A 12,459-nucleotide genomic window follows, 5' to 3' on the forward strand; every position below is an offset into this window, starting at 1 on the left:
GTTTTCCTACTGAGTGTAGTTTAGTTCAAAGTTATTATTGCATGGTTTTGAACATTAACTCATCATAGACTGAACGGTAATATTACTTTACCCCGACTGGCCAACATTAGTTCCTCTAATTCAGACCTAATAATTGGTGTCATTTCAAGTGCAGCAAAATTGCTCGATCTTAATGAAAAGGATGGAAAGATTTTAGCCTGTTTTATCAGACAAGACCAAGTCCAGCTGTGAATCCCTCAATTTTTCAGAAATTTCAAAACTTGAAATTTAAGGGTGAAAAACATTACTTTTTTTTTTTAAATAAACACATCATTATTATATAGAAACAACATATTCACAGTGTGGGAAGTTGAAAGTGTGTGTTGATCGCTCCTACTGCTGATGTGAAGCAACACAATATGCTCCACTCTCTTTCTTTGCTGTAGTTTCCTTTGCAGTTTTAACCTCCTAAACAACTTTAAATATGAACAAATAATCTATAACTTTCATGCATTATGTTATTCAGTACATTTCCATATTGGCCCCCCTGTAATTTCTTATTATACTCAATGTGTTTCTTTCAATTTCTTTATTTCCTCCCCGTCACACTGTATGGATAACATACATAACTCTCAGGCAGTGTGTCAGCGGTAGCTGCTGTTCTCAGATTTCAGCCTGCGGGTTTGGGCTTCGTGCCTGCACTCTGCAGTTTGGGTGGTTGAGGTCATCCTGGCGGGAGGCCTCCTGTCAAGCAACACCTATGGAGGTCTGGGATTACTTTAGAAGCTGTGGGTCGAGCCCACCAGCTACAGTGAGGAGCACTTCTGGGCTACGGGATCATTTTACTGATAAACATCAGAGCAGGGTCACTTCTGACAGTTTTTGTTGACCCTGATTGGCCGGGGCTCGGTGGGACAGACGTGACCTTGACTTTTCTGAAACACTAGCTTAGTCTTGTCACAAGGCGCCGCGCTCACAAATCACGACGCCGCTCGCTGTAGGTGGTTTCACTGCTGTCTGGCAGCGGCTGCCTCTGAGACTCAGCTACTGTGGGATCAACATCTTGGCAAGGCCTGACATGAACTGATGGAGGACGTGTATGCAGGCTATTGGTTGTAAATTAAAGAAGATGAAAGGGGTGATTGGAAGATCCTAAATGGATACTTTGTTTGAAAAACCATCACGCTGACACTCTGACCTCTGAAAGACCTACAAGTGGAGGACAAGAGGGCTTAACCACAACTGTGTCTTTTCTTTCTTTCTCCCCTCTTAGCTCCATGGCTACATGGAGAGCGAGCCTCTGACCCTGCAGCTGTTCATCGGCACAGCTGACGACAGGCTGCTGAGGCCCCACGCCTTCTACCAGGTCCACCGTATCACCGGGAAGACCGTGTCCACCCCGAGCCACGAGGCCCTGCACAACAACACCAAGGTCCTGGAGATCCCACTGCTGCCAGAGAACAACATGCGGGCCATGTGAGTTTTCAGGGGCTGTTAAAAAGTTTAAGACTTCTTGGACGTCAAGTCTCGATTCCTTCAAGAATTGAAGTGGACTTATAATTCTAGATGTGTGGGCTGGATGTAACTTATTAGAGTTATGTTCACGTCTTTTAGGGCAGGACCACGTCATTTGTCAAGTAGGTCGTTCAAGCCAAGTCTTGAGTCAGTTGAGACAAGTCCTTAAGGACAAGTCCCAGTCACGTCAAAAGTCTCCTTAAGTAAATTGCAAGTCAATAAGTAAGTCATTATAATGACAGCATTTCAACATCTTCCTTTCAAAGCTGTGTTTTTAACCAAGTCCTAGCTTGGTTAACACAGACTCGACTTTGACTTGTCTAAACTGGCTTGAGACTTAACTTTAACCTGCCATGTCCATGACATTACTTCTGCTGAGGTGTCCTTCCGGTTCTCTGCAGGGGGACATTTTGTTCCTCTAATGAAACTCTATCAAAACCCTGTTAGACTGGTGCTTTTCTAACAAAGCTGGAGATGTGAAGTTTGCTCCTGATGTGCAGTATACTCTGTGTCTGGCTTTTGTGTGTTTGGGTTGTGAAAGCGTTGCCCTCTGTATACAGACGGGTGGCTTTCTCATTTTATAAGCCTCAGAGATCAGATTACTGGGGAAGCTCTGGGCTGCTAACGGGGACCAGGGCTTTCTGTCTGAGCTGCAGGCAGCGGCAGCCTGCTAGCATCAGCACTTTCTCTGCGTTTTAATGGATGTAACACATAAGCTCCCCTTATACAACGACTTCACCTCAGGATATGGTTTCTCTCTTCTCACACAGGACACGCCTCAGAGTACTTACAGCGCAGGCCAGGGATTTGTGGGAGATTTATCCATTTCGACATGTCCCCCAGTGTGACGTATAGATGTTTTATTATGTGGTATAGAATACAGGCATTGTTATATTTCTGATGATGATTTAGGGGGACTTAAATTAAATCATTAATCAACATCAGTTCAGATTTTTTTTATAGCTAATATGAATGCCACAAATGGCGTTGGTCAACTTGGTATGACTCCAATTAACTCTTAATAAATTAAATTAAAGAGAAATACGACCCCTCTTCCTGGTATTTCTGTCTAAAACTTTCTTCTCAGGCACTGAACGGACGCCTTAGTATGTGGTTTTGCGCTCAGCTTGTCTGCGTAGGCGGAGAGCTGAACAGCTGGGGTCCTGAGCATCAACACCTGATTACTTTGCCAGCGAAGCAGACCCTGGTGTCTGGCGAGAAGAATGTAAGGGAGTGTTCAAATGTGTATAAAAGCTGACATTAACTAGGCTTTGAGGAATGCGGCATCAAGTAGCACGGCGATGGAAATGCCAGAAACTGTTTGGAGAGGTATTTAAAAAAGTTAGATGAGAGCAGTAGTGCAGACAGAGAGGAGTAGGGAAGAGGAGCAGGGGGGGGGGGCTTTTACTAAGTGGCTGATGAAGACTTTGACACCGTACAAAGAAATCATTACAACCAATTCTTGGCTGTCAGAGTTGTGGAAGGGGAACAGTATATTAGGAACCATCTCCTGTGGAGCCCTTTGTTTCTGTAGAGTTTGAATTTTATCCAACAGTGGATGCATTGAGGTGTAAAAGCTCTGTTGGGGTTGGTGGTGTTAATCTTCTGTTGACATCACTGCAGCCTCCTTCACGACTGTGTTGACGGAGTCCAGGGTGAAAATCCCTTTTGATTTGGCTGCAGTGCTGTATAAATCACAGCCTGATTAACTGTGACAGTACATATGTCATTAATGCACATGGTGATTTGCTTTGTGGACGGACAGACTTTGGCAGACTCTTCATCTCGTGTCTCCGCAAACACACAGGATCGACTGCGCAGGGATCTTGAAGCTGCGTAATTCGGACATTGAGCTGAGGAAGGGGGAGACAGACATCGGACGCAAGAACACACGTGTGCGGATGGTTTTCCGAGTTCACATCAACCAGCCCACAGGGAGAACGGTGTCCTTGCAGGTTTCATCCAACCCCATTGAGTGCTGTGAGTACATCTTCTCATATTTGTTTTTCCTTGAAAATATCAAGCCTGAACTCATCCGCCCCCTAAAGCCTCTTAAATAGTGCTTAAATGGTTAGATTATGTAACTTATTGACTACAAACATGGTGGTCTGGACCCCACTAATGGATCAGAAGATATATTTTTGGGGTTGCAGGATGATCAGTGTAAAACATGTTCTGCTACACAAAACTACATTCATTTTTTTCTGATTTTTATTCTGAATTTTCTTCTAATCTCAACCTTTTTTTAGCCGTGCTATTGGACGGTTTTCCATGAAATCTGGTCATCTATGTTCTCCTCCAGATGAATTATAATCACTTTGGAGATCTCCTGCCTTTTCATCTATCCCCACCATCAAGTCAAAATATTTATTTGTCCAATACTTTGGTTTAAGATCAAATACCTGCAGAGCTAATGACATTCCCATCAGCTTCAGCTGTACTTAGTGTTTACTACGAATTAGCAAATGTTAGCATGCTAACACACTGAACTAAGATGGTAAACATGATAAATCTTAACATCAGCCTGTTAGCATTGCCATTGTGAGGCATCCAGACATTAGCATTTAGCTTGAAGCACCACTGTATCTAAGTAGCATTGCCGTAGACTCTTGTTATTGTAAAATAGTGGATAGTTTTACCATTTCAGGCCTTTAGTATTTACTCAGGTCAAACAATCAAACAAAGGTCAGAATGGAAAAAAATCCCACTTTGTTGAAAATACTCATAACTCACAGGCATATGACACATGTGACTAGGGGCGGCAATTCGTTTTGTCAATAGGCAGAAACTTTGATAATCAATTAATCCTTAAAGTAATTAAATTCGTTAAATCTTCTCAAATGTGAGGATTTGCTGCTTTTCTCTGTTCTTTTGTCATTTTAAATTAAATGTTGTTGGCTTTTTTGGACTAAACAAACCTCCCTCGGACTGTGGGATATTTCTAAAATGATATATGATATAGACTAAATGAATAATTGCTGAATCTAAAGATAAGCATTAGATTAATGGATAAAAACAGTAATCATTCCTTCAGCCCTGTAACTAGAGCCATTGCGGAGCTGGTGCACATGATTGTGAGCTACATTTTAATTTGATTTCGTGTGTGAAGGCTCTGTAGGCCTTTGCTCGATAAACTCCACTGACTCTCTGCACTGCACGGGAGTTGACCTTTCACTGGACCGGGATAAACTCAGGCAGATCAACCACTTCATGTGGTTCTGGCAGTGAGAGCTGCCATAAAGATTAAGTCTTATGAGGTAAATGAAAGACAGTAGTTAAACCATGATCTCAGCCCCTTGAAATAGAGCATTGTTAGTTTCTGAACGACTGCCACAAAGCAATTGTTTTTGACCAAAATTCACTTTGTGTGTGAGTGAAGCAGAACGACAGACAGACGGAGGGAGGGAAACTGAGAGATGTGGGAAAGATTGATGGTTTCCAAAGAATTAGAGTTTTATCAAAATCAGAAAGCAGCAGCATCGAATTACTAAAAGATGATCCTCATGTGAGAAAACTATTCAGGTTTTATTGAACCTCTATTTATGTATCCCGGTCAATCACTACGAAATTACAGATATCTTTTCGCAAGAGAGACCTGGCCAAGATATCAGCATTACATTTACACAGAAAAGGTATTTCATGACAAAGTAGTGTATCATTTCAGAAAAACGGAAAGCAAGCGAGGAATGAAAAGGCCAAGCCAAAAGGTAAGAGAGAGGAGTGAAGAAGACGGGGAGAGGAAAGATACTCTTAAACTAAATATTTGAGACAAAACATCCACCATAATTTGAGGAAAACACAAATAAACACAACATGGAGCCTCTCTCTACTTACTGGCAAAGAGGCAGCTTAATTCTAACATGGAGAGGTGGAGGTTTACAGCTCCACCGGCAGCTCTGTGGAAGCTGTCTAAGGTAGTGATTCATCTGGATGCTCAGGTCTGCATGGGGAGTGGGTGTGTATTAGCTGAACGATGAGGCCGGTTTCTCTTCTCCCTCCCACAGCCCAGAGATCGGCCCAGGAGCTGCCGCTGGTGGATAAGCAGAGCTTGGAGACGTGTCCCGCCCCCGGGGGGGAGAGGATGCTCATCGACGGACACAACTTCCAGCACGACTCCAAGGTGGTGTTCGTGGAAAAGGCTCAAGGTAAAAAAGGAGGAGTTCTGGAGGGAGCGTGCAGTCGTGTCAGTACAGCTGTGTGTAGATATATATGTGTGTGAGTGTGTGTGTGTGTGTGTGTCTCCCTCTCCGTTGTTGGAGAAACCCCAGGACTGCCTCCCTCCTCCGTCCCTCCCTCTCTCCTCTCCCCCCGCCGTCAAAATATCCTCCATCCTGCCAGAGTGCCACATGTGGTGCACATTAATGCGCTGTATTTTTAACCCAGCAGATTTACATTTGCAGAAGTTTCCATTGCCTGTTCGGCAGAGGAATGGATCACAAATGCAGCATGTGTTGTGTGCGTGTGCATGTGTGTGTGTGGGTGGCTGTGCACGTTTGTGTGATGCCTCAGTATTTGTTTCTCTTTTTCTTACTTTAAGCCATTTTGGTTTGGAGCGAGCGGGGACTGCTCCCAGATGTTGATACGAGGAGGTTTACAAACAGCAATTTCCTTGATTAGCTTTAGCAAAGCAACGTGAGCCACAGTTTGGGCCAAGGCTGAGCAGTGTAAACACGTGTGATCCTATCAGCCCGGTGACTCATTCAAAAAGGAGGGAAACCTTTTTCATTGTTCCACCTGTGAAAGGAAGAATTCAAGGCTGACCGGGACCCCCCCCCACCCCCCCCCCCCAACCCCCCTCTCAGCACTGTACAATAGAGTGCTGAGATTGTTTGTCAAAACAAGAAGTGATTGAATGAGCGTAGGCCTTGTTCCCCTCTTCCCAACCTCTTTGATTGTCCCTGATCTCTTCCTGAGAGGAGGGACGATCAGTGTTTGAGTCGTGTAGCGACAGCAATAATGTCCCTGGTTGGATTAAACCTCAGACCACCACATGAGTTCGCCAGCAAGCAAAGAAGGAGCTCTGGTTGAAAAAATAAATTAAAAAAGCTTTGAGGCTAATTAGCTTAATTAGCTTGCTTATGCTTCTCGGTGATGTTTGAGCTTCGACGTTATGCTAGGCTAACTAATCTGGGGAATTAAGGATAGTTTTGAGGCTTTTCTTCCGCTGGATTGCTTATTTTCATAATAATGTAAAGCTGGCTACTATTTGGTAGCTCTTCAGGTCATGGTTAAAGCAAAGTAAATAGTAAAATAGTTCAAAGAGATTAAGACATTTTGAAATATTCACAATATGTAATTGAACGTCCTTCCATTAGTAATATCCAGTAAATGGTAGTAAAGGGAGTGTATAATCAATCTCACATTTTGTCCTCTCCTCATTTGACGATCCCTCATTTCAAAAGTGCTAATAATAATACTTAAAATGTCTCCTAATATTAATCCTTTAAATATTAATAAAACTCCATCCTCTGAGGAAGAACATGAGATGCTATGAAAGCGACAGAAAATGCTAATAAATGGGCTTTAAGTTGAGATTCCTTTCTGTCAAACTGCTTTTCCAAAGTTAAAAAATAAACTTCTCATACCAGTTGCCTTTTTCACAAAGCTCCAAGTCACAATATCTCTTCAGCTCTGCTCCCTAAAGTTTAACCCAACCAGTGAGTTTATTTCTGCCTCCATGACATTGAACTAAATCCAAATCCAAAGGACAAGGAATTGGACAATTTGTTTCGTAGCAACACAGAGAAAGACCAGATCTACAACTTGACACTCTTGTGTGGGTCAGTGGCTGCTCTGGTTCTGTTTGGGCTCTTAATCCGACTGTCTTTAGGGCCATGTGCAGGCTCTGGACTGGTATTGATGGGTGCGCTCCCTTGTTTTTGATGAGGGTTTCCCCGCGTCTGGCACCAGCATCAGATTCCTGGGCAATCCTACCATGGAAACACCCTTAAGCCAGGCTTCCACAACACTGCCCTCCCTCTGCTTCCCTCCATCCTTCCACCAGTCTATCCAAGCTGCCTCTGTGCCACCAGTTCATTAACTCTGCGGGCTTCCTACAGATCACACTGGGTCTTCTTTACAGCTGCTCTCTGTATAAATAGATAGGTAAATACATACAGGAGACAGGTAGAGACACCGTTAATCACTGGGGAGAAATGGCATCACTGGTATAATAAGAAATAGTGCGATGAAGCTAAGAAATATGGCAAGATGCAAAACAACTCATTTGCATATTAAAAAAAAAAACATGCATCTCATCTGCTGCTGCACGTTCAACTAAATTAGATGTGTCTTTATTGTTATTTTACTCATGCCAAAGCAGAGCTCTGAGAAACAGTTTAACGATCAAACTCATAAATCCAGAGTGGTGGATTTTGTTGCCATAAAGAGCTTAAGCGCTTAATTTTTACCAATGGACAATTTTCCTGCATATTTTCCAATAAAGCACTCTCACAAAATACTGCGGTAGCAGAACATGTGGGTATTGACATGTTGTGTGTGTTGCATGCACTTACAAGCATGTGTGTGTGTCGGAGTTTCCCCTGTCATTAGAGGCAGGATGGGTCACTCTGCCTTAAGAGGCTGCCAGAAAACTAAACATTTCATTTGTTTTGGTTTCTGTTTTAGTGTCCGATGGTCCTAATGATGTTTCCACTCGATTCTGGGGAAATGACACATGGTGTGTGTGTGTGTGTGTGTGTGTGTGTGTGTGTGTGTTTGAGAGGAGGAGACAGTGAGGGCTCACATGTGCAGTTTCATATTCATGTTTTTGAGTGTGTTGTTGTTGCTACCCATGACTCACGCAGAAGGAAATCCCTTGTTTCCCCCACAGAGACACACTCTGTCACCTGTTCCTCAGTCAGAGCACAACATCTGAAAACAGTAACTGCATGTCGGCTTTGCTCCCCCCCCACCCCCCGTCTCCAGCCTTCAATGCCGCCTCAGTAGAAATAAGCGAGATAGCATCAGTTCAGTTGTAACTCCTGGTTACAGCCAATCAGTCATAAGAGATTACTGTACGGCCTCGGCGCTGCAGACATCAGCCTGTAATCTAAACCTGACTGAATCTCACCTTGCTTTCATTTGCCCTGGCCTGCCCAGAAGATGCTGTTTCCGATAAGTCACAGTCGCTCCATTTGGAAAATTAGGCCCTGATGTCCTTTATTCACCTCTGTTTTCTGTTGTTTCTGTGGTTTGGTGTTCTGGGCTCTGCCGGAGGAGTTCTCAGATGTAATTTATTGTCTGTTCGTAAAAGCTAAAGGTGCCAAAAGACAGAATGAGGCGCAGAGACTGAACACAGGGTGGGAAAAATATTGTTTGATCTTTGTTTTCTTCAAAACATTCAAATACAAATGCACATGAAACACTAACACGCAGCTCACGAGGAGCGCAGTGGTGTGACTGTCAGTAGTCATTAATCCTGTGAAAAGAATGTATCTCCAAAATGTCAACTTTTCTTTAGTTAAGAAAAACAGCCCCGATTTCGTCTTTGTGACAATATATTTATCAGCTAATCTAAGTGATTTTTAATGATTTGTTCTGAAGAAGTAGGAGGATTTTCTGTTTATCTGAAAATTTCAAAATCACCAAATTTGGACATACATGGTTTTCATTGGACAGTGACAATGCAGCTATGCTATGATACCTTGTATTGCTATAGTATCTTATAGTAAAATATATATATGATTTATATATATAGTGTAGGCTTATTAGAGGCTATGATACGATTACACTAAGCTAAATATAAGTAAACAAAAGTGAATAAAATTTAAGTAAACAAAACACATCTGGATTAAAGTAAACAAAACTAGATTAGACTGAAACTTAAAGGTCCACCTACCAGCTTTCAACTGTATCTCATGGTCATCATCCAACAAATGGAGCTAAACTAAATCATTTTCTGTCACAAACTTAGTTCATCAGTCTTTCTGTTGTGTATTACTTTTCAAAATGGCACATGTTGGAGTGGATTACCCCACGTATGCCATCGCCACTTGCCAGCATTCAAATTATATGAAGCATTATTTATTCACATTTGTACATTGATGTTTAAAATGTATTAATTGACATGTAGAATATTAAAACATGTCTTACTTCTCTGCCTGTTTTGTCTGTCTTCCATATTGGTCACCTGGCTATACTCATGAGTGATTGATTAGTTGAGAGTCAACTCAGTTGCTTGGCAGAAGTCAAAATGTAAAACAAGAGCGTGTTTTTTCATTGGTTTAAACCAATAAACGGATGATGTCCATCATAGAAGATACAGGATTTTAAGGGGTTAAATAAATACTTACTTGTATTGGCACTATTCAAAATGTAGGGGGATTTGTGTCCTGGTAACAGCTTCCAGCCAATCAGAATCCAGTTCTGGCCAATGTTTTATAACATGGCCCTTGTATAAAGTATATGGATGGGTTTTGTGTCCTCCCTTTTATACTTTCTTATTGGTTACTTTCATTTCGTTTCTTTCTTACTCTCTGTCAGACTTTTTAATAAAAGTGTGGTTTTCTGCTCAGTGCTTCCCCTCCATGATTGATGATAGCTTAATTTGAGTGAGAGATCCTGAAGGAAATCCTTGCAGAGGAGAAACCCTCTGGTGAAAAGAGCACTTTCACATCTGGCCTGTTGTGCTGGACAGCTGCCTGGTCTGCTGCAGTCAGTATCACTGTGGATAACCACTTCCCTGATCCGTCAAACTGCTGGGCTGCAGGGTAGCTGTGTTTTCGTTGACCCGTCTTCCTCACTCGTCCGTCTTTTTGTGAGCCGATGAGTCGGAACTTCAAACAGGTAGAGACCTGGACGAGCTTCCCATGTCTGACTGCAGCACACCGACAATTTGGTCTAAATGTTCTTGGCCAGAGCAGCTGTACAAGTGAGGGGAGTGAGTGAAACTTGAACTGTGAGAGGATTATCATGCTGCAAGGCTGCCAGATGGTTGTCTGGAATTACCTGCAGAAAATTACAGATAACCATCCTCCTTTAAGCTCATGAGAGCCGTGAGCGAGATGACAGTAACGTAACAGCGGAGGAGAGTGAGGCTGTCTTTAACGTGGACACTGTGGTAGCTTGGTTAGCTTTGCTAGCTTTGAGCTGTGGTTTTGTTCGGAGGGAGTGTTGGTCAACAGGCTTTGGTTTCATTGCATTCATAGAACAATGACTTTCACTTGAAGCCGTTCAGTGGTTTGGCTCCCTCTGACACTTCTGAGAACAATGGCTGTTTTCATAAACAAATCAATTACAGCCACGTAAACAGCGGGGATTATGTTTTCATAAATTACAGTGCATGATTCATAAAAATCGCATGCCCGTTTGAGAAACTCCAGAGATGGATTTCTTGATGAAATCGTTGCCCTGGGTCCAGATGACGTTGTGCAGTGACAGGCGCCGCTGTAGCTGCAAGTAGCGCTGTTGAAGAGTGGATGTCAGTATCTCCTCCTCCTCCTCCTCCTTCACCGCTGCCATTTATCAGCCCAGAGCTCGGCTCAGTCGCCACCCCTCCCACACCGCAGCCGCTTGCATTCAACTTCCAAAATCCACGTGTTTTTCGGGGCGGCAGGAAGGAAGAAGTTTCAGTCATCAGTCAGAGGACAAGGGAACTCTTTCAGCATGCCACATGGGCCTGGGTAGAGCATGTGTTTATATTTACTGTACGTTATGAGGGCTTGGGTACACGCCACCCCGCTGTTTCACTCTGGGCACCAAAGTTTCACTCCACCCAGCCCCAATTAAGGAGCACAAGGAGCTGTTTGATTCCCTTTATAAACCCAACATGACAAATAACTGTATTGTATATTGCTTGATCCCCCTCGGCTGCCATGACTCTGTACAGCACACCGCCGCTGTGTCATTGACTGCTCTGTGTTATGTCTGTTCTGAGAAAGTAATGATTTGTATAGCTAACGAAATGTGAATTGTAAGGCTTCTGCGAGGCTGGGACGCGGCCAAGGCGAGAGGAGCTTGGGCGTTGTGAGAGTTGGAGAAGGGTACTGGGTTTATATGGTCCGGGTGGTTTTGGGGGAGAGGTTTTAGGCTGAGTTGTTTAACTTAATGTTGGATAGTATCCAACACAGTGGGCCAGGGAGTCAGAAACCATATTGTGTTCACTGAAATTTGGTAGGAGGGGAACTGGAGAGTAGCTGCTGATGAAGTTTTTCATTGGATCTTGTGCAGGCGTTGTGCAGATGTTGTCCTATTACTCTGGAACATTCTGTGGTTATCAGTGACATTCTGTGGTTATCAATTATCCAGTACACTCTTTTCAAACAAAAGGCATCCCATGCGTTCAGCTTTTCAAAGCTCTTATTTTTTTTTCCTGGCAATAGGTAGCCGGGCACAGAAAACAAAGTGCTAAATTACATTTTTCTATCTGAGCATTGATGTGAAAAATGATGTGAGGGTGAGTCAGAGAGCGAGAGAGCGAGAGAGAGAAGCAGAGAGGGAGATCTGAAAAACATGTTTACCTCCTGTGGATCGATATCAGCTGCAGAGGCTTCCCTTCTGGAGAGGTTCCCAAAGTGAAGCGAGGCAGCGAGGAGGACGAAATCCTGTACAACTTCCTACATGACAACCTTTTTTCCTTGTTTACGTGTTGACTTCCTTGCAACACGGTTTGCAATTGTTATGTTTTATTCATAGTACCACAGATTGGTGGGTTTTCTTGCACGCCAGATGTCTGCACCTTGCTGGGCACCACTCACAATTGTTCCTATGGTGCACAGAAAATGCAGTAGTTTTGTTTTAGCTAGCTTTTTATTTGTTTAAACTAAATGTCCACATTTTTCTGAGGATTACGTTTATAATAACAGGCTCATAACTACGCATCACCAGCGAAACCTGGTTCAGGCATGGCACAAGTTATTCTAAATAATGACCTGTGTATAAATAAGACTGAAGCACAGTGAAGCATTTGAATGATAACTGGGTAGGGATGTCATATTTTGAAGCTTCGGTCTGCGGTTGCTCTTT

General features: G+C 43.1%; 1 protein-coding gene across 2 annotated transcripts in view; it reads left to right on the forward strand.

Annotated features, from left to right (window-relative positions):
- nfatc1 (nuclear factor of activated T cells 1) overlaps positions 1-12,459 on the forward strand; it is a 35,523-nt gene that overhangs the window by 6,729 nt on the left and 16,335 nt on the right. For both annotated transcript variants that reach the window (XM_070921579.1, XM_070921578.1), the window contains exons 4-6: positions 1,253-1,455; positions 3,302-3,474; positions 5,499-5,639. In XM_070921579.1, the coding sequence (XP_070777680.1) occupies positions 1,253-1,455; positions 3,302-3,474; positions 5,499-5,639 (517 nt within the window). The remainder of the gene's footprint in view (positions 1-1,252; positions 1,456-3,301; positions 3,475-5,498; positions 5,640-12,459) is intronic.

This window comes from Enoplosus armatus, chromosome 16 (assembly GCF_043641665.1).
Source record: "Enoplosus armatus isolate fEnoArm2 chromosome 16, fEnoArm2.hap1, whole genome shotgun sequence".
Taxonomy (NCBI): Eukaryota; Metazoa; Chordata; class Actinopteri; order Centrarchiformes; family Enoplosidae; genus Enoplosus; species Enoplosus armatus.